This window comes from Miniopterus natalensis, chromosome 2, assembly GCF_054644295.1.
Source record: "Miniopterus natalensis isolate mMinNat1 chromosome 2, mMinNat1.hap1, whole genome shotgun sequence".
NCBI classification, from domain to species: domain Eukaryota; kingdom Metazoa; phylum Chordata; class Mammalia; order Chiroptera; family Miniopteridae; genus Miniopterus; species Miniopterus natalensis.
In genome coordinates, this window is record NC_142082.1 from 83776708 (window position 1) to 83795930 (window position 19223).

Sequence of the window (19223 nt, forward strand, 5' to 3'; positions counted from 1 at the left end):
GTTCATTTTTTCCCCATACATTTTCCAAATACAGGACCATTTATTGAAAAGACTTTCCTTTTGCCATGTAAATGCTTTGGTGCATTGGTTGCAAAATCACTTGGCTCTGGGTTTAGTTTTGAATTCTCTATTCTTTTTTTAAAATCTATTTGTCTGTCCTTATGCCAGCATCACACTATGTTGATTATTATAGCTTTATAGTAAGTCTTGAAGTCAGGTATTGTTAACGCTTCTACTTTGTTCTTCCTTTTCAAATTATTTTAACTGCTCTATATCCTTTGAATTCTCATATTTATTTTAAAATCAACTTGCCAACTTCTACAAAAAATTTGTTGAGATATTGGATGGGATAGCATTGAATCTATAGATCATTTTGGGGGAGAATGAATAGCTTAACAATATTGAGTCTTCTGATCCGTAAAAAAATGGTATCACCCTTCATTTGTTTAGACCTTAGTAATGTTTTGTAGATGTCATTGTAACAGTCTTGCACATTTTTCACTATTTTAGTTAACTTGTCCTAGGTATTTTATGGTTTTGGTGTTATTCTAAATGGTATTGTATTTAAAATTTACTTTCCAAATGTTTATTGCGCATATATAAAAATACTATTGATTTTTGCATATTGACGTATTTTGTTAACTTGCTAAATTCACTTGTTAGTTCTAATAGTTTATTTTTAGATTCCTTAGAATTTCTATATAGACAATCATGTTTTCTATGAATAATAGGGTTATTTTCCTTTCCAATCAATGTGCTTTCATTTCTTTGATTTGCCTTACTACACTGTCTAGGACCTCCAGTACAACGTAAATAAAAGTTGTCAGAATGGTTAAATTTATTCCTAAGTGTTTTATTTTTTTGAACCTATTGTATTGAATTAATTTTTAAATTTTTTGGATTGTTCATTGTTATTGTATGGAAATACAATGGATTTTTGAGTGTTGATATTGTACCCTGCAATTTTCCTGAATTTGTTTATTAGCTCTAATAGTTTATTTGTGTGGATTATTTAGCATTTTCCTTATGTAAGATCATGTCCTCTGTGACAGAGGGTTTTTATTTATTTTCCAACTTGGATACCCCTTTTTTTCTTGCTTAATTGATCTGGCTAATATTTTGTTGAGGTTTTTCATATCTATTTAATAAGGGATATTGGCCTGTAGCTTTCTGTGGGAAGGATTGGTGCTAATTCTTCTTTAAATATTAAATTGATGCCAACAACTTGAGTCAACTTGAAAACCCCCAGTCTCTTAGGAAAAAAAAATATAATCCTATTTAGAAATCCCTGGTGCAATCACAGGTTTGGGATTTGTTCTTTTAATGAAGTCTATTAATTAAAAAGTACATAATCCAAAGTCAATTAAGCAGTAAGATATAATAACAGATTCTTATTTCATTAGTTTTTCAAAGTATGAATAATAACTACACATTCAACACCAGAAATTCTCATTTTTCAACTGGCTGCTGAAAAAAAATGGAAATAATTCCAGTCAGGGTAGCAGCTCACTGTGGGCTGACCTACCTCTGAAATAATTTATTGATTCCAGGTGACTTTTACATTGTGGGATGAGTCATTAGGTTAGGTTTGATGAGAAACAGATACAACTAGGGTTGGAAATTCAAATATGTATTATATTTCTCCTCACAATCATAAACAATTTTACCAGGTTCTTTTGTTTTTGTTTTCCTTTTTAGGCTCATGCCAAAATCTGGCATCTCTACAATACTTCTTTCCGTCCAACTCAGGGAGGCCAGGTGTCCATTGCCCTAAGTTCCCACTGGATCAATCCACGAAGAATGACAGACCACAGCATCAAAGAATGTCAAAAATCTCTTGACTTTGTTCTAGGTTGGTTTGCCAAACCCATATTTATTGATGGTGACTATCCTGAGAGCATGAAGAATAATCTTTCATCTCTTCTGCCTGCTTTTACTGAACCTGAGAAAAAGTTCATCAAAGGAACAGCTGACTTTTTTGCTCTTTCCTTTGGACCAACCTTGAGTTTTCAACTATTGGACCCTCACATGAAGTTCCGCCAATTAGAATCTCCCAGCCTGAGGCAACTGCTTTCTTGGATTAACCTTGAATATAACCACCCCCAAATATTTATTGTGGAAAATGGCTGGTTTGTCTCAGGGACCACCAAGAGAGATGATGCCAAGTATATGTATTACCTCAAAAAATTTATAATGGAAACCTTAAAAGGTAGGATTGGGGATAAAATTCTAATTTCTTGCCAAAATCCACTGGTAAAACAATCTTTAAGATGATCTATAATAAATTATGTAAATTTATAGTTTTTAATTAATGTAGAAATTCATTTTGGCAATAATAGGAATGCATTTATGTAGCACTTTTCTCATTTTGGGCCTTAAGGAACTTAAATAATTTTTAAACCCATTTTGTAAATGAGAAACTGGGTTATAATGTGTGAAGTCACTTGACTTTCAGAGTTACTACTCTAGATTTTTAGATTACATTAAGGATTAAGTAAATCCCAGGGTATCTAGCTCTCCTAAAATGTATTTGGGTTCTTATTGCTTGTACTGAATGAAACATTTTTTAAAGAAAAAAAGAATATCAACATTTTCTGGAGAAAATAGTAAATAGTTCATGCTTTTAAAGACTTTCTTCGTTTATCTCATCTGGCACAATGTTAGGTGCCTAGGATAAAAAGGGGAACATCTTCCCAGGCCCAAAGAGCATCCACTGGAAATAACAGAAATCCAAATAAAAACTTACTGAAGATAAGCCTATTTGTGAAGACATTTATATATAGAGTTATCTAGGTTTGATTGGATCCTTTTGTAGGTCATTGGTTTACCAAACAATAAGCACATTATATAATTTATTTCCTTAAGTAGTAAAACCCTCAAATCTCTTGTCCTCTCTTCCGTTTACAGCCATCAGGCTGGATGGGGTGGACATCATCGGGTACACAGCATGGTCCCTCATAGATGGCTTTGAGTGGCACAGAGGCTACAGCATCAGGCGTGGACTCTTCTACATTGACTTTCTGAGCCAGGATAAGAAGCTGTTGCCGAAGTCTTCAGCCTTGTTCTACCAACAGCTGATAGAGAAAAATGGCTTCCCTCCTTTACCTGAAAATCAACCCCTAGAAGGGACATTTCCCTGTGACTTTGCTTGGGGAATTGTTGACAACTACATTCAAGTAAGTCAGCTGAAAAACCAATCAGCAGTCTCACCAAGCCCTGTCACTAGTAAGTAGAGCTTCCTTATTAGGTTGTCATGGCACATTGTCCATTCTTCAGACCAAACACTGTTCCTTATGGTCATTTTTTGGAACGCTGCATCCTTCTCTCAAAAAATCTCCCTAGCTTCACCTTGACTTTAAATCAGCCCTCAAAGGGGAACAAATAAAACATATATAAATATTTAAGATCTGATAAAATAAAATACCTTTTAACACAGCGATTTTCAAACCTTTGTAAAGCAGTTGAGTTCTTCCATAAATAGGATGTAACACAGAACTCCAAATTGCCTGAGATCTCAGTGGAGCTGCTGAAACCCAAGCAGGAAGAGCCTTTCTGAAACAGAACTTTGGACCCCCCAAATCTTGCTGAAATAAGTAGAGAATGAAAACCCTTGCTCGAAATCATCTTGAGCAATAGTCAATGAGATGGTAAGGAAGTTCTTCAAAATGGTCAACCAATATTTATTAAGTACCTACTAGGTAGTTAGTTCTCAGTATTATTTTAAATTTAATTTTTAAATATTTTAATTTACATATTTTTTAAAAATTTAAAAATAAAATATTTTAATTTAATTACTTATTATTTTTAAACTTTAATTTTCTTTAATTTTAAAGAAATTTGTTTTCTAGAGTTTGATCAAATAGTAAGCACATGTTGGATGTTTAGCATGTACACAGCCCTGTGCTAGTTGCTGGGGTGCTTCTTTGAGGGGAATGTACAGTGAGATGAGTAAGATATGACCCCTGCTGTGAAAGGAGTCTTGAGAGAAAATGATGGATACACAAATAACATAACAGAATGAAGAAAGCATGATGGTAAGTGAGCAGGTGGTAGTGGGGTGCTGCAGAGCAGAGTCTAAAAACAGACAAAGTTCAGTATCCACAGATAAGCAATGGGATTTTGCATGCTGAGTGCTTTGAGCAATTCATTGGTTCTGTAGGGGAGGAAAAATAACTTTTTCTCTACTCTTCTGGGTTCTTACCTGAGACTCCTATAATAAAAGACAGATTAATATGAGAAGAACAAACAGAAGTTTATTAACATTATATATTAACCTCATATATATAGTATATATCTATATGTTTTATATATATATATATATATATATATATATATATATATATATATATATATGGGAGATACTCAGAGAAAAATGAATAACTGCAGGGGTGGCTTAGAATTCAAGCTTAAATACCATATTAATAGGGAAATGGGAGTGGGGATATAGATCCCTTAAGGGAGAGTAAATGATTTTTAGAAAACGTAACTGGGCCCACATAAGAATAGATGGGAACTGTGAGAGTTTGTGACAAAGTTTGGGTGTGTTATTGATTTCTAGTCTCCTCTTCTGTGACAAGAGTCAATCTTCCCTGGTTGATGAAACTCAGGGGAGGGGATTTATGACACTCAGTTCCTGTTGGAGGATCTGTCTTCAGGCAGATAAAGGTAGTGCTGAGGAAGTCTCTCCCTGCATTTGATGTTTTTCAAGTGCCTGCAGCTCAAAATAATCAATACACCAAAGGGGCATATTTTGGGGTGGCATGTTCTGTTACCCTTCAGTTCAAAAGTATTTGGAAGAATGTTTGGATCTGAGGGAAGTCCTAGTTGAAATGGGTTGCTCTTTTCTTGTAAATATCAAATTGCAATCTTTTATTTATAAGAAAATATACCAACACTATACTTAATATTTTTTTATTGGTTTGTATTACTCCTATGTCTTTTTCAGACCTCCAGTTAGTTTTAGGGGCGGTCTCAGAGGTAAATCCCTTCCTTACCTGTTAGCAAGGATATCTGAGGCAACAGCAAATCCTCTCAGCTCCACCCACTCAGTGGGAGATTTTCCAGCCTCCTCCCTCTCTCCTCCCTCAGCCCACTGCTATTTGCAACCTACCTATTCTAACTTTCCTCCTGCAAAGGGGATAAATTGTGGGGTTCAAGTGAGATTTGAAGGGGCAAATGAGGGAGAAGGAGCAAGGGAAAGGGACAAGGGTGGAAGGTAGACTCAATCTCCTATCATGCCTCACTCCCTGCTGGGCCATGCACCCCTTGTCCTTGAGGGCTCATGCTCCTCTGAGATCTCTGATGGTAGCCTGAGCTTGGGCAAGTAATTCCCAGTTCAGTCCTTTGTGAAGAGATGTCTCCACCAGCATCGCTATGCAGACAATGTGAGGGAGGAGACATTGGAGGGAGTCCTTTCACTCTGCTCATTCCCCGCACAAGGGCCCTGTTTGCCTGGCAGACTGGTAAGGAGTGAGAAAGCCTTAAGAATATATCCCATTTACTAGAAACTCTGGTCAGATGCAACAAATATGTCAGTGAGGAGGAAGGGAGATGGGGAGAGAACCCCGTTTTCTACTCCTGGAGGCATTTGATTTAGAATTTGATCTAATGCCAGCCACTCATCAGCCCTGGACCTTTCCTCTCAGGAGGCATTCCCTTTTACATCATCAGATCAGGGCCCCTACTCCTCCACCCAGCAGAGCCCCCCAGTGCTCTCCTATGCAGAACCAGACAAACACAAAATTAAATCACTCTCAACCTCACTGTGGACTTGAACTTCTCCTGAAGCTCTTTAGTGGGAAAAAGCTGCAATTGTTATTTTATTTTTTCTGCTTTTCACTGTGAACTATGTATTATTTTGGTAGTGCCCTTCCCAAGCTAGCTTCCTAATTGACAAAGTAAAAGTAAGTTTTTTGTTAGGGCAGTTCTTAGGAATGTGGGTGTATGTTTTAATTTATAAGTAGTGCTCTATCCTTTTAATACATTATATTAAAGTCCTGAGAAGTGACTTTTAAACCACTGAAATTTATCTTTTTCCTGCTGTCTAGCATTTCAAAATCCTAATATAAACGAGGCATGCATTTTACTTGAAAAACTTTAAAATTATATCCCATTAATCACACAACTTGTCTGAAGTCTGACCTTAGGCTTATTTGCATGGATTGTCGTGTTATTTGGACCGAATTTTCCAGTTGACTGTATTTTTCCACAACTACTAATTCTCATACTGAATCAGGTATGGAACTTGCTACACATTGGGAACATACGGCTTCTTTAGCAGTGGTCATGCTAGGAGAAAGTTTCTTCCATAACATATGCAATGCATACTGTATACCCATTTCTTCTGATTCATCTTTATCTCATTTTTCATTAAGAAATAAGTAAACTAATTAATGGAGGTTAGATAAAATTTTGCCTAAATTATATTATTTCTAAATGCTCTGTATTTTTAAGGAATAGATCCCCACCCCCAAGGCTTATACTTTAGTCTCTCATATTTGTTTTCAAATGGACTGAATAAAAGCTGGTGTTATGGAACAATTATAGTAGAAAAGATACAAATTTAGTCAACTCAGAGTTCTATAAAAATAATCGAAAAATTCCTTCAAACTATGCACACTTTTACTTCAAAAGAGCATGCAAATATTTTCTCTTGCAAAGCCAAGGAAACATGATTTGTGGGTACATCACAGTGGAAAAATACTTCTGACAGCATTCCCACAGCACTAGGGGAAATGCATTCATGGGTGATCTACAAGGGACAATTGTCCGGAAAAAGCAAGTTCCCTCTGATACACTGGTTTTTATTACTTTCCTTCACTAACACAGCACCGACCCCTTCAGAGAAACAACAGCCCATTTGCAACAGGCCCCCAAAACTGCAAGGAAATGTCTACTAGTGATTCAAAATTGGAGTTCGTCTGACACCCTTCTCTAAGGAGACTATTTCTCAGGAAAAAACAGGCAGAGGCAGTGTGTCTGGGGTGCACTTTCAGTTTGCATTCCCTTCATGGTTTACACCTGGAGGGAGGATTTTGTCATTATGAGTTTACAATTTGTGCACTGTCCTGAATACTTGTTTTCAGTATGGAGAATTTGATGTCAGATGTTGAGAACCATATTATCATGATTGTCACAGAAAAACAATTAGGAAAAAATTTTAAACCATTATGGATGGATGACAGTATTGTTCCTTATGTCCACATTCTTTATCACTTTCTACCATCAGTCAGATTGAATTTGTTAAAATCTGTCATCAGCCCCAAAGCTAATAAAAGGCTACGGTTATGCTTATTTAGCACCTCCTTTTCTGAGAGCAAATCTCAGTGTAGAATGTGATTTTAAGAAGTACAATTTAATTTTAAATGTCATTTTATTTTTTTTACTCTCACTCAGTTTTTAAGCTTTACCTTTTCCATTAAAAAGATTAGTCTAATCTCAATAGTATTATATTAAAAGAAAAATGTCCAAAAATACTCTGCATGCTTAACAAAGACCAGAGATATGTGAGAATCACTACTAATGTTTGTTATCTGAAGTATGGAAAAACATTCAGATTTTTAAAAAACATTAAAGTAACAAAGAGTACTATGGATAAAACAAATGTGCATAAAAGAAAATGGGGAGTTTTCTTCAGGAACTCACTATTTATGAAAAATCGTTTCAATTTTAAGCCAGAAAGGTTATTGTTTTTGCTTATCTTGCTAGCTAGTTTCATGGAAAGAACAGCACTGAACTACTTTTCCAGGCCTGCCCTGGTGAAGTCATAGACTTATGCTCCCTCTGCTTCTTCTAGGTTGACACCACCCTGTCTCAGTTTACCGACCCGAACGTTTACTTGTGGGACATCCACCACAGTAAGGGGCTCATTAAGGTGGATGGCCTTGTGACCAAGAAGAGGAAACCCTATTGTGTGGACTTCGCTGCCATCCTGCCCCAGATCGCCCTACTCCAGGAAATGCATGTGACGCATTTCCACTTCTCCCTCGACTGGGCCCTGATCCTCCCTCTGGGTGACCAGTCCCAGGTGAACCGCACAGTCCTGCACTACTATCGCTGCATTGCCAGTGAACTCCTGCATGCCAACATAACCCCTGTGGTGGCCCTGTGGCGACCTGAGGCTCCACACCAAGGCCTGCCGGAGCCCCTGGCCAAGCAGGGCGCCTGGGAGAATCCCCACACGGCCCTGGCGTTTGCAGATTATGCCAAGCTGTGCTTTAAAGATCTCGGTTCCCATGTCAAGTTTTGGATCACGATGAGCGAGCCCTACACAAGGAACATGACCTACAGTGCAGGGCACAACCTGCTGAAGGCCCACGCCCTGGCTTGGCATGTGTATGATGATATGTTTAGGCACTCTCAGAAAGGAAAAATATCCATAGCCTTGCAGGCTGACTGGATAGAACCAGCCTGCCCTTTCTCCCCAAGGGACAAAGAAGTGGCAGAAAGAGTTTTGGAATTTGACATTGGCTGGCTGGCTGAGCCCATTTTTGGCTCTGGGGATTATCCACGTGTGATGAGGGACTGGCTGAACCAAAGAAACAATTTCCTTCTACCTTATTTCACTGAAGATGAAAAAAAGCTTATACGGGGTTCCTTTGACTTTTTGGCTTTAAGCCATTACACCACCATCCTTGTAGACTGGGAAAAAGAAGATCCAATAAAATATAATGACTACCTGGAAGTGCAAGAAATGACGGACATCACATGGATCAACTCCCCCAGTCAGGTAGCAGTAGTGCCCTGGGGCTTACGCAAAGTCCTGAGCTGGCTAAAGTTGAAGTACGGAGACCTCCCTATGTATATAATCTCCAACGGCATTGATGACGATCTGCAAGCAGGCCAAGATAAGCTGAGGGTGCATTATATGCAGAATTATGTAAATGAAGCTCTGAAAGGTAAGGCCTTCTGAAAACTCTCTTTTTTCACTTTTTTAAAAAAATAAAAATGTTTTTTTAAAAACATAATTAAAAACATATCATTATTGAGGAAACAAGATGGCGGCGTAGGTAGCAGCTGCAGCTGCACCCACCGCCTCCCGCAACCACATCAAAATTACAACTAAAATACAGAACCACCATCACTCAGAACCTCCTGAAATATGGCTGAACAGAAGCCCTACAACCAGGGAACTGAGGCAGAACAGAGACGGATAGGAGGGGCGGGACACGGGCGGATCAGGGCTGGATCCTGGAGACGGGCCCACGGGCCCACACTCAGCGCTGTGGATTAAACCCGGGAGGGAATCTCAGCTGTGGGGGTTTCCCAGAGGAGTGAGGGGTCCTAGCCCCACAGCAGGCCCCCAGCCCAGGGCCCCAGGGCCGGGAAGAGAAGTCCCCACAACTCCAGGTTGTGAAACAAGTGGGGACTGTTACTGAGAGTCATGGAGGCTGCAGGAGTCCCAGGCTTTCCTTTTAAAGGGCCCACACACGGGCTCACTCGTAAGTGCTCCCTCTGGGCTCCAGGGCTGGGCAGCAGCTTGAAAAGAACCTGAGGCACTTGGGGAGGAACTAACCTGCCTGAAATTGGGATGAGAGGTGGAGGGGCAGCTTTCTCCCAGGCAGAAGAGATGGCAGAGGCCATTGATCCTTTGGTGAGCCCTCCCCACACAGAGCCGGCAGGCAGGTGCCATATTTGAATCTCCAGCACCTGACTCACACCTTTGGCCCTGTCCCTGTGATCCCTGGAGACCCCGCCCCTCCCCACCTGCAAGCTCAATCAGGCCGTTTCCACTGGCTTTTTTATGCAAGAGTCCTCTTGAGCCTCATGCTTAGGACTTTCCTAAAATCTCTCAAACAAGCAACAGAATGCCCCATATGGCTTGGTAAGTGGCCCCAGGCCTGGCACTAGTGGCAGCCTACATTGGCTCATAGCTTGGCCTCTCCTGGACACCTCCAAGCCCAGCACAAGTAGCAGCCAACTACGGTTTGCTGTGTAGCTCATGCTGGGTGGCCCTGGTAAAGGCACAGGCAGAGGATGACTTTGCACCTCCTGGAGGCCCCAGAGACAGTGCACCTGGTGGTCAGACTCGACCATGCTGGATTACAACCCTACCACATCCACAAGTGACACACTCAAGGGGAGCACTTGGTGAACACCAAAGCTCCACTGAAATAAATTCTGCTCCATAGGGGTGTCTCCAGCACAGCAGCTCTTCAGCTGTAGTGCAGCTGGTCCTCACAGCCGATTGGCCTGGGGGTCAATTCCTCCCAGGGACACCAACAGCAACCAAGGCTCAAGTACAACAAGACAGTGCACACAGCCCACACAGGGGAGCACCTAGAAGGCCCAGCTCAGGTGACTGGGGAGGCTGAACCACTGGACCCTACAGGACACCTACTACATGAAGCCACTCTACAAATTCCAGGAGACATAGCAGCTTTACCTAATGCATAGAAACAAACACCAGGAAGCAGCCAAAATGCGGAGGCAAAGAATCATATCACAAAGGAAAGAACAGAAGAAATCTCTAGAAAAGGAACTAAATGAAATAGATCCAAGCAAGCTAACAGATACAGAGTTCAGAATAATGGTTATAAGGATGCTCAAGGATATTAGTAAGAGTATGATGAAAATAATTGAGAAGATGGATGACATAATAAAGTACCAATTTGAAATGAAGGCTACATGAACTGAAATGAAGAATAATTTACAGGGAATCAACAGTAGAGGACTCTGAGAATCAAATCAGCAATTTGGAACATGAAGAAACAAAAAACACCCAACCAGAAGAGCAAAAAGAAAAAAGAATCCAGAAATATGAAGATAGCATAAGGAGCCTCTGGGACAACTTCAAGAGGCCCAACATTTGTATTATTGGGGTGCCAGAAGGAGAAGAAAGAGAGCAAGAAATTGAAAACCTATTTGAAAAAATGACAGAAAACTTCCCCTACCTAGGGAAAGAAATAGACTTACAAGTCCAGGAAGCACAGAGGATCCCAACCAAGAGGAACCCAAAGAGGCCCACAACAAGACACATCATAATTAAAATGCCAAAGGTTAAAGGCAAAGAGAGAATCTTAAAAGCAGCAAGAGAAAAGCAATTAGTTACCTACAAGGGAGCACTCATACGACTGTCAGCTGATTTCTCAACAGAAACCTTGCAGGCAAGAAGGGAGTGGCAAGAAATATTCAAAGTGATGAAAAAGATAGAACTACAACCAAGGTTACTCTACCCAGCAAAGCTATTATTTAGAATTGAAGGGCAGATAAAGAGCTTCTCAGACAAGGAAAAGCTAAAGGAGTTCACCACCACCAAACCAGCACTACAGGAAATGTTGAAGGGTCTTCTTTAACAAGAAGCTAATGAACAAGAGAATCTGATGAACTAAATAGATCCAGAGACACTGACGCATGTAACAGACGATCATATTTCAGAGGGAAGAGGGAAGGGGGGTGGAGGGTGGGAAGAGCTTAACCAAGGAAGTTATATGCATGTATGCATAGCCCATGGACACAGTCAATAACTGGGTAGGGGCCTGGGGAGGGGGTGGAAGTGAAGTGGAGGGGGTCAATTGGGGGGGTGGAAATGGGACACCTGTAATACTTTAAACAATAAAGATAAATTTAAAAAAAAAGATCACAGAAACCCGCAAAAAAAAAAAAAAAAAATATATATATATATATAATTGTTGAAAGTATTACAGATGTCCCCTTTTTACCCCCTACTGATCCCTTCTACCCTGAACCCATCCCCCACCCTGGGCTTTCACCACACTATGAAAACTCTCTCTTGAAGGTTATGTTACCCGAAGGCATGATAACCACTTAGAAATTTTCAAATACACACACTGTCACCTTCAAAGAGAAGTGGTGTCCATTTGTTGCCACCCTGAAAAAGTTCTACAAAGAGTATTTTCCCCAGAGATAAAGGAGTTTAGCTAAAAGTGGCAGACTCAAAATCCTTACCACCTACTCTGGGCCTATGAAAGCATGGACTGTCCTGTCCTCCATCCTCAGATGGCCTCACAGCAGTCTGACCTGCTTCAGGTATATGAAGATTAACCCAAGTACCTCATAGTAGGTTTCATTATGTAAAACCTACTGTGTTAAATGTAGCTCAATGTTTGTCTTGATATTTGCCTATTTGTCTTTCCATGAAAGCAGTCTTTTCTAATTAAATACAATTTAGTCTGAAGTGTTTTCTGATTAAATACAATTTAGTCTGAAATTTTATTAAATGGTATTAAAAATATTTCCTGATGCACCAAGGCCATGTACAGGTAAAGTGTTGTGTGCAAAATATTTTAATAACTATTCTCCTGTTCTTTTGTTTCTCCAGCCTACATATTGGATGGGATCAACCTTTGTGGCTACTTTGTGTATTCATTTAATGATCGCACAGCTCCGAAGTTTGGCCTCTATCGTTATGCTGCCAATCAGTTTGAGCCCAAACCATCCATGAAACATTACAGGAAAATTATTGACAACAATGGCTTCCCAGGTCCTGAAACCCTGAGGAGATTTTGTCCAGAAGAATTCACCCTGTGCACAGAGTGCAGCTTTTTTCATACTCGAAAGACTTTACTAGCTTTCATAGCTTTTCTACTTTTTGCTTTTATTATTTCACTTTCTCTTATTTTTTACTATAAGAAAGGCAAGAGAAATTACAAATAGTCCTGAACTTATTCCTATTCATTTACTTTGAAATAATTACGCACACACGTTAGCTGTTAACCATTTGCACTTGTCAGTGTTGTGAAGCTATAGATTTCATATACCTGATTCCTACAAAACCTTTCTGTGGCATGTGACAGAGGTTTTCAAATAAGCATAGGTGATTGTAAAATCTTGAATAATGTGAATAGTGCCTGGATTTGTTTCTCTTTGGAGGGTGATCAAAAACACAGACAGGGCCATCATTCCTACAACACATTGTGTAATAAAAGCATGAGAAACGGCAACCATTCTGTAACATTTTTACAGAAATTTAATGACAAGATTAGGCTATTTTTATCTGGGACCATTCCTAAATATAATGTTTACTTAAAGTAATAATTGCAAGTGTTAGAATACAAAGTTATGTCCCAAGCAACCATCTTCCAACTGCCATGATATGCCTAATGGTCTCTGTCGAACCAAGTTTCCCTTGAAAAAGAAGATGATAGAATATAGGAGAGATGGCAAAGGGCCCTTTTAAAAGCAGCATTTCTGTCAAATGCTGTTAATGTTAATTTATATATCTGGTTAATGATATACTTAGCAGGGCAAATTACAGAACTTTATATTTGTATGTGACTTTCAAGGCTTAAAGCCCGAGTCCTTGAAGGCTTTGTGTCACTGGGCCTTGTTGAGGGTCTGCTCATAGGGGATTTTCATTGAATGTTTGCAGAAAAATAAACATGACTCATGAGATGTTGGGCTCTTCAGGAAGCATAAACCGATTGTGAAGCACATTATCCTGCAGTAGCTCTAGGAGGAGGGAAGGAATAAAAAGTATGCATTATGAACAGCATTATGATTAATTTGATGATAAACCCTTTCATTTTAGAACAGACCGTGGAATGAATGAGGTGACCTTTCTTGAGAGAATAAGAACAAAATAATAACTCATCCTGTGAAGAATGACTTCACTTTCTGCTCTTTCGAATGCGCCATAATTTCTCTGAGTTGAGTTTTAAATTTTCTTAATACATTCAAAAGCATTGGTCTGATAACACTGGAAACTTTGCTTTTGTGATTCCTGAAGTCCAGTTTATTATTTTTGCTGCTACTTCTTTGGAACTAGCTTTGAACTAGTCTTGCTTTAAAATTTTTTTAATTAAAAAAATGTATATCTTTTTTTTATTGATTTCAGAGAGAAGAAAGGAGAGGGAGATAGAAATATCAATGATGAGAGAGAGTCATTGATTGGCTGCCCCCTACAACGCCCCCGACGGGGGATGGAGCCCGAAACCCGGGCATGTGCCCTGACCAGGAATTGAACCTCGATCTGCTGGATCCTAAGCGGAAGCTCAACCGCTGAGCCACGCCCAGCCAGGCTGAATTTTTACACTAAAACATACTGCTGATTTCCAGAAAGGGTTAAGTCTTATCCTGTAATGCCCTTTAAATAAATCTTGCTGATTTTCAGACAGGGGAATCTATTACACTAGAGTTGTAGCTGATCTTAATGTTTATTTTATAGATGAGCCAACATCATGCCAGGCAAGATAAACCAACATCATATCAGGCATAACTTATCTTGCTGACACAGTAATACAATGGATACGAAATATTGTACTGTATTATGTATCATCTTTAGAGGTGGTATGATTGTTTTCATTGAAAGATAAGCTTTGGGTTAATCTTTTTAAAACTGGACTTATTAAAATTGGAAACTAGAGAATCATAGTTTATTTTATGCATTTATTTTTCTGATTATAAGATTAATATATAGTCATTGTAAAAAATTTTAAAACACAGAAACTATATGTAAAAAAATTACTTGTAATTTCACCACCCTGAGGTAGCCACTATTAGCATAGTCTATGTATTTTATTTTACTTAATTAGAGTCAGCTCATATTGTAAATTATTATGTATCTTCACTGATTTTTATTCTGTGCATTTTCTTTGTCATTTATCTTCAAAAGCATCCAATTTTTAATGGAGTAATTCCACTACATAAATTATCACAACTTATTCAACTATTCCTATTTGTTGGCCCAGTTTCTTATTGTTAATTACTGTTAATAATGAATGTTATTTTAAAATGATTTTCTTGCTACAATAATTTTTTGAGTGTATAGAGAAGTAATTTTGTTCCTTGATAATGGATTAAAATAAATTGGCCTACAACTTTGCCTTCTTTCATAACCGTATGACTGATTGCTAGATAAACTTCTTAAAAAATTTTTTTGAGTTGTCTAAACCACATAGAATATGATTGGAGCAGTGAAGAAAAAGTTCTGACAGCAAGAGGGAGCAAACTGCAAGGTAGGTTGCGGAGGGTGGCCCAGGGTAGTCTCTGGTTGAGCTGAGAGATAATTTCAGACACTGAGAAAGCAAAATAGGAGAAGAGCTGAAAGTGACAAAACAGATGCCAAAGTACTGAGGAGAAATGACATTTCAAAATCATTCAACTGACTTATGGTGAGAGCATCATGCTAACATTGAGTCCCCATAGGCCTTAGGGGGAGATCCGAGGCTCAGGGCCATCTTGAAAGGAGAGAGGGTGCTTCTCAGATCAGTCCAGAGCATGCTCATTTCTTAAGCACTACACTCCTTCCATTGATGCTCTACTCTCAGGAATTCTGGACTTTTCACCATGCCACATAGAGGGGTGGGCAAAAGTAGGTTTACAGCTGTGAGTGACATTCTTGAGTTAAAAACAACTATAAACCTACTTTTGCCCACCTCATATATTCATATATATTTATAAACATATACATATATTTATGTATATATATGTGTATATATTTAAATATAGAGACCATTCCCCTGGAACTCCTACATCTCTCAGTAGTTGTGGGGCCAATTCTACAGGGGCATTGAGTGATATGCTGTGGTTCCCTGAGGTACTCTCAGGCTATTTTCTGCCATATTTGCATTTGCCCTACATTCACAGTTCCTGCCCTTGAACCCAGGTGGGCCTCTTGCACTTAGGCCCAGTTCATTTTGCCTTTGTTTCAAAAGACTGGTTTTCAGATTCATTAAGGATATTTTCCATTTCATTTTTTCTGTCTTCCATAGACAATATTAGAATCTACTTATGCCTTAGAAGCTTTCTTTTGTATTAATTATAACAGCACTTTCCAACAGAGATATAAGCCACATAACTTAAATTTTCTAATAGTCACATTAACACAATAAAAAAAGCACAGAAGCAACCAATTTTAAACTACATTGTATTTCCCCTACACATACAAAATATTATAATTTCAACAGGCAATCAATATAAAGGGGATTAAAATTTTACATAATTTTTTGGGTACTAAGTCTTAGAAATATGGTATGTGTTTTACAAGTACAGTACATCTTGAGCTCAATTTGGATTAACTACACTGTGAGTGCTCAATAGCACATGTGCTTATTGGCTACTGCTGTGGACAGTGCAGGCCTATAAGGAAAGCCTTGCTTTGCCACTCACTCCATAGCATAATTAATATATCCAAAATATTTGACAACTTCGCAGACTAAACTTTTTCCAAGAATCTTCTAAGCTCCATAATCCATAGAAATGGTCAGCATGTAAGTTTTCAATTAAATTTAACTATTGGTAAAAACAAATATTTTAAAGACATCAATGTGGACAAAAGCATTTTGCAATTCTGAATGTTAATTCAGGTGGTGAGATTAAATTGCTTTTCTTTTTACATAGTCTATAATTGAGTTTTTTTCTCTAAATCAAATTGCCCCTTTCCAAATTAATAGAGCAACTATATTGTTCTATAGCATCTTAATTCAATATTTAATATGAAGAGCACAGCTCAAAAATTTCTGCCTTGGAAGAAAATGTTACTTTGGGTAATATGGACTGGCCTTGACAGAAGGCCTTGATTCTAGAGGGGAAAGAAGAGGCCATGCCCTTTTTGTTTTATTTCTTTACTTAGCCCAGTGTTTTTTAATAAATATTGTTAAATAAATGCTGATTAATTGAATAAATGTAGGAATGAGTGATGGAATAAATTAATGAACAGAATTACCTCACTGATACTACCTTTGTCCAGAGATTGCTTTAATAGAGATTGATTGTCAAGAATCAGAAACTGCTATGTGTTAGACACCACACATTGCAACTCTATGTACTCAGAGGAAGGAATGATACACTTGAATGTAAAACCTTTAATAGCCAGTCTTTTTAGAGGATGAGTCAGTAAAACTGCTGTCCTAAGTCATCACCTCTAGCTTAATCACTGAGATTATAATTTTTTTTCTTCATTATTGACACTGTCCCTCAACTAGTCAACCTTTTTGTTTGCAAGACTTGTTATCAGGTTCCATTCTTTATATGAAAATATAAAAAGGGAACTCATCGTCTAGAAGGAATCCCTTTGCATCATCTCTAAATACTTACAATTTCCTAGAACATGTAGCTTTTTGCTCAGACCCATTACATTTTTCCATTTTTATATCCATTTAATATTGTTGGAGTTTGTTTGTTGCAGTGCATTTCCTGGAATATTTTTGTTTTGTACATTTGTGGTAAATACTCATTGTTTGAAATCAAGGAGAAAAGGGTCAAGACAAACCATAGGGAACCTTAAGTAAAGGGTGTAAATGCCACTAATGATCATGAAAGAATGGCTAAAATATGGTGAATTCCTGTTTCACAGCATGATTGCTACACACCAGAAAAGACTTGGTTACTGATACTGCAGCCCCCTCTTTTGACCCAATAAGTTAGAGAAGAAGAAAAAAATTCAACTCTACATACTAATCAAGTTAGAAAAACAGGGGGAAAGAGTCAGCAAGACCTATGGTCAAAAGGTCACTGAATCTCAATTTCCTTGTCTTTGAAATAGGAGAAATGTCTATCATAGCATAATGTTGAACATGGTAAGTATTCAATAAATAAAGGCCTATCTTACACATTTTTTTCTAGACTAATTCTACTTATTCTTAATATGCATGTGATTTTTTGTTAACCAGATATTTAGAGCTCAGTCATAATAAAACCAAGGACTATTACAGTGAGTATGACTCACTCGAAGCCCTTTAATTATTTTATTTGTGACTTTGAATATACATCTCCAGAGAATTACCTTGGTAAAACTAAACTGAAAAAGTCAATCCCCTCAGTCCTTAATAATATTAGATTATTTTCTTGAATCCAAATTTTACAAATGTTGGATCGATTGAATCCTGAAGTTAATTTGGCAGAAGATGTGTTTACATCAGTTTGTGGGACCATCTGCTCTTTTGAAACAATCTAATGACACAGACAAAACACTGAAATTTGTATAGTTGTTAACCTGTTGGTAAATATTTGAAGGACCATTAACTAAAGTTTTATGTAATTCAAAATCTCTGATAGAGTTTCTGATTTTGGTTACAATCTTTCAATATGCTTATTTTATGGTAAAAACTAATTAATTTTAAATGCTCTTATTTATATAAATTATTTGCACCTGAAACATTGCCTCTTAATAATTGCAAGAATAGGCTGACAATTCTTTTTTGAATCTTAATTGATTAGCTTGTAAAATTCACTTTCCTTTCAATATTGTAGAGGTTGTTGCCTAATTATGGCATTACACATAAATGTTATATAAGCATTTCATCCTGTTTTGATCTCCAACTGCATATGAATCAAAGCTTTTGCTAATTTAGTTCCAAGTTATTAGACTACAGGTTCTTCATTGCTTCAAGGCCATACTATTTCATGTAAAACATGAGGTTTTATAATTATTTTTTTCCTCTTAAATTATTGATATTTTCTGATGAATCGCCAGACTACTTTCTATAGTGGGTGTACCAGTCTACATTCCCACCAGTACTGAATGAGGGTTCCCTTTTCTCCACAACCTCTCCAACACTTGTTGTTGCCTGTCTTGTTGATCATAGCCACTCTAACAGGTGTGAGGTGGTATCTCATTGTAGTTTTGACTTGCATTTCCCTAATTGCTAGTGAGGTTGAACATCTTTTCATATACCTATTGGCTGTTCATATGTCTTCTTGGGAGAGGTGTCTGTTCAGGTCCTCTGCCCATTTTTTGATTGGGTGGGTTGTTTGCTGTTGAGTTTTATGAGTTCTTTATATATTTTGGAAATTAAGCCCTTGTCAGAGCTACTGTTTGCAAATATCTCCCATCTGGTTGGCTGCCTCTTTGTTTTGTTGTCAGTTTCTTTTGCTCTGCAGAAGCTTTTTAGTTTGATATAGTCCCATTTATTTATTTATGCCTTTACTTCCTTCACCTTTGGGATCAAGTTCATAAAATGTTCTCTGTGACCAAGGTCCATGAGTTTGGTACCCATGTTTTCTTCTATGTAACTTATAGTTCGAGCTACCATACAACCCAGCAATTTCTCTCCTGGGTATATACTGGAAAAACTCAAAAACATGTATTCACAAAGATATATGCACCCTTATGTTCATTGCAGCATTATTCACAGTGGACAAAACATGGAAATAACCAAACTTCCCCTGCTATAGAGATGTGGTACATGTATACAGTGGAATACTACTCAACCATAAGAAAGGATTAAATATTGACATTTGCAACAACATGGATGGGCCTTGAGAATGTTATGCTAAGTGAAATAAGTCAGTCAGAAAAAGCTAAGAACCATATGATTTCACTC

General features: G+C 38.0%; 1 protein-coding gene across 1 annotated transcript in view; it reads left to right on the top strand.

The window, feature by feature from the left end:
• The window catches only part of KL (klotho), a 48285-nt gene extending 35063 nt beyond the window's left edge, over nt 1–13222 (top strand). The window contains exons 2-5 of the mRNA XM_016199526.2: nt 1699–2209; nt 2908–3176; nt 7796–8897; nt 12281–13222. Coding sequence (XP_016055012.2) covers nt 1699–2209; nt 2908–3176; nt 7796–8897; nt 12281–12615 — 2217 coding nt within the window. The 3' untranslated portion in view covers nt 12616–13222. The remainder of the gene's footprint in view (nt 1–1698; nt 2210–2907; nt 3177–7795; nt 8898–12280) is intronic.
• Nucleotides 13223–19223: the final 6001 nt, after the last annotated feature.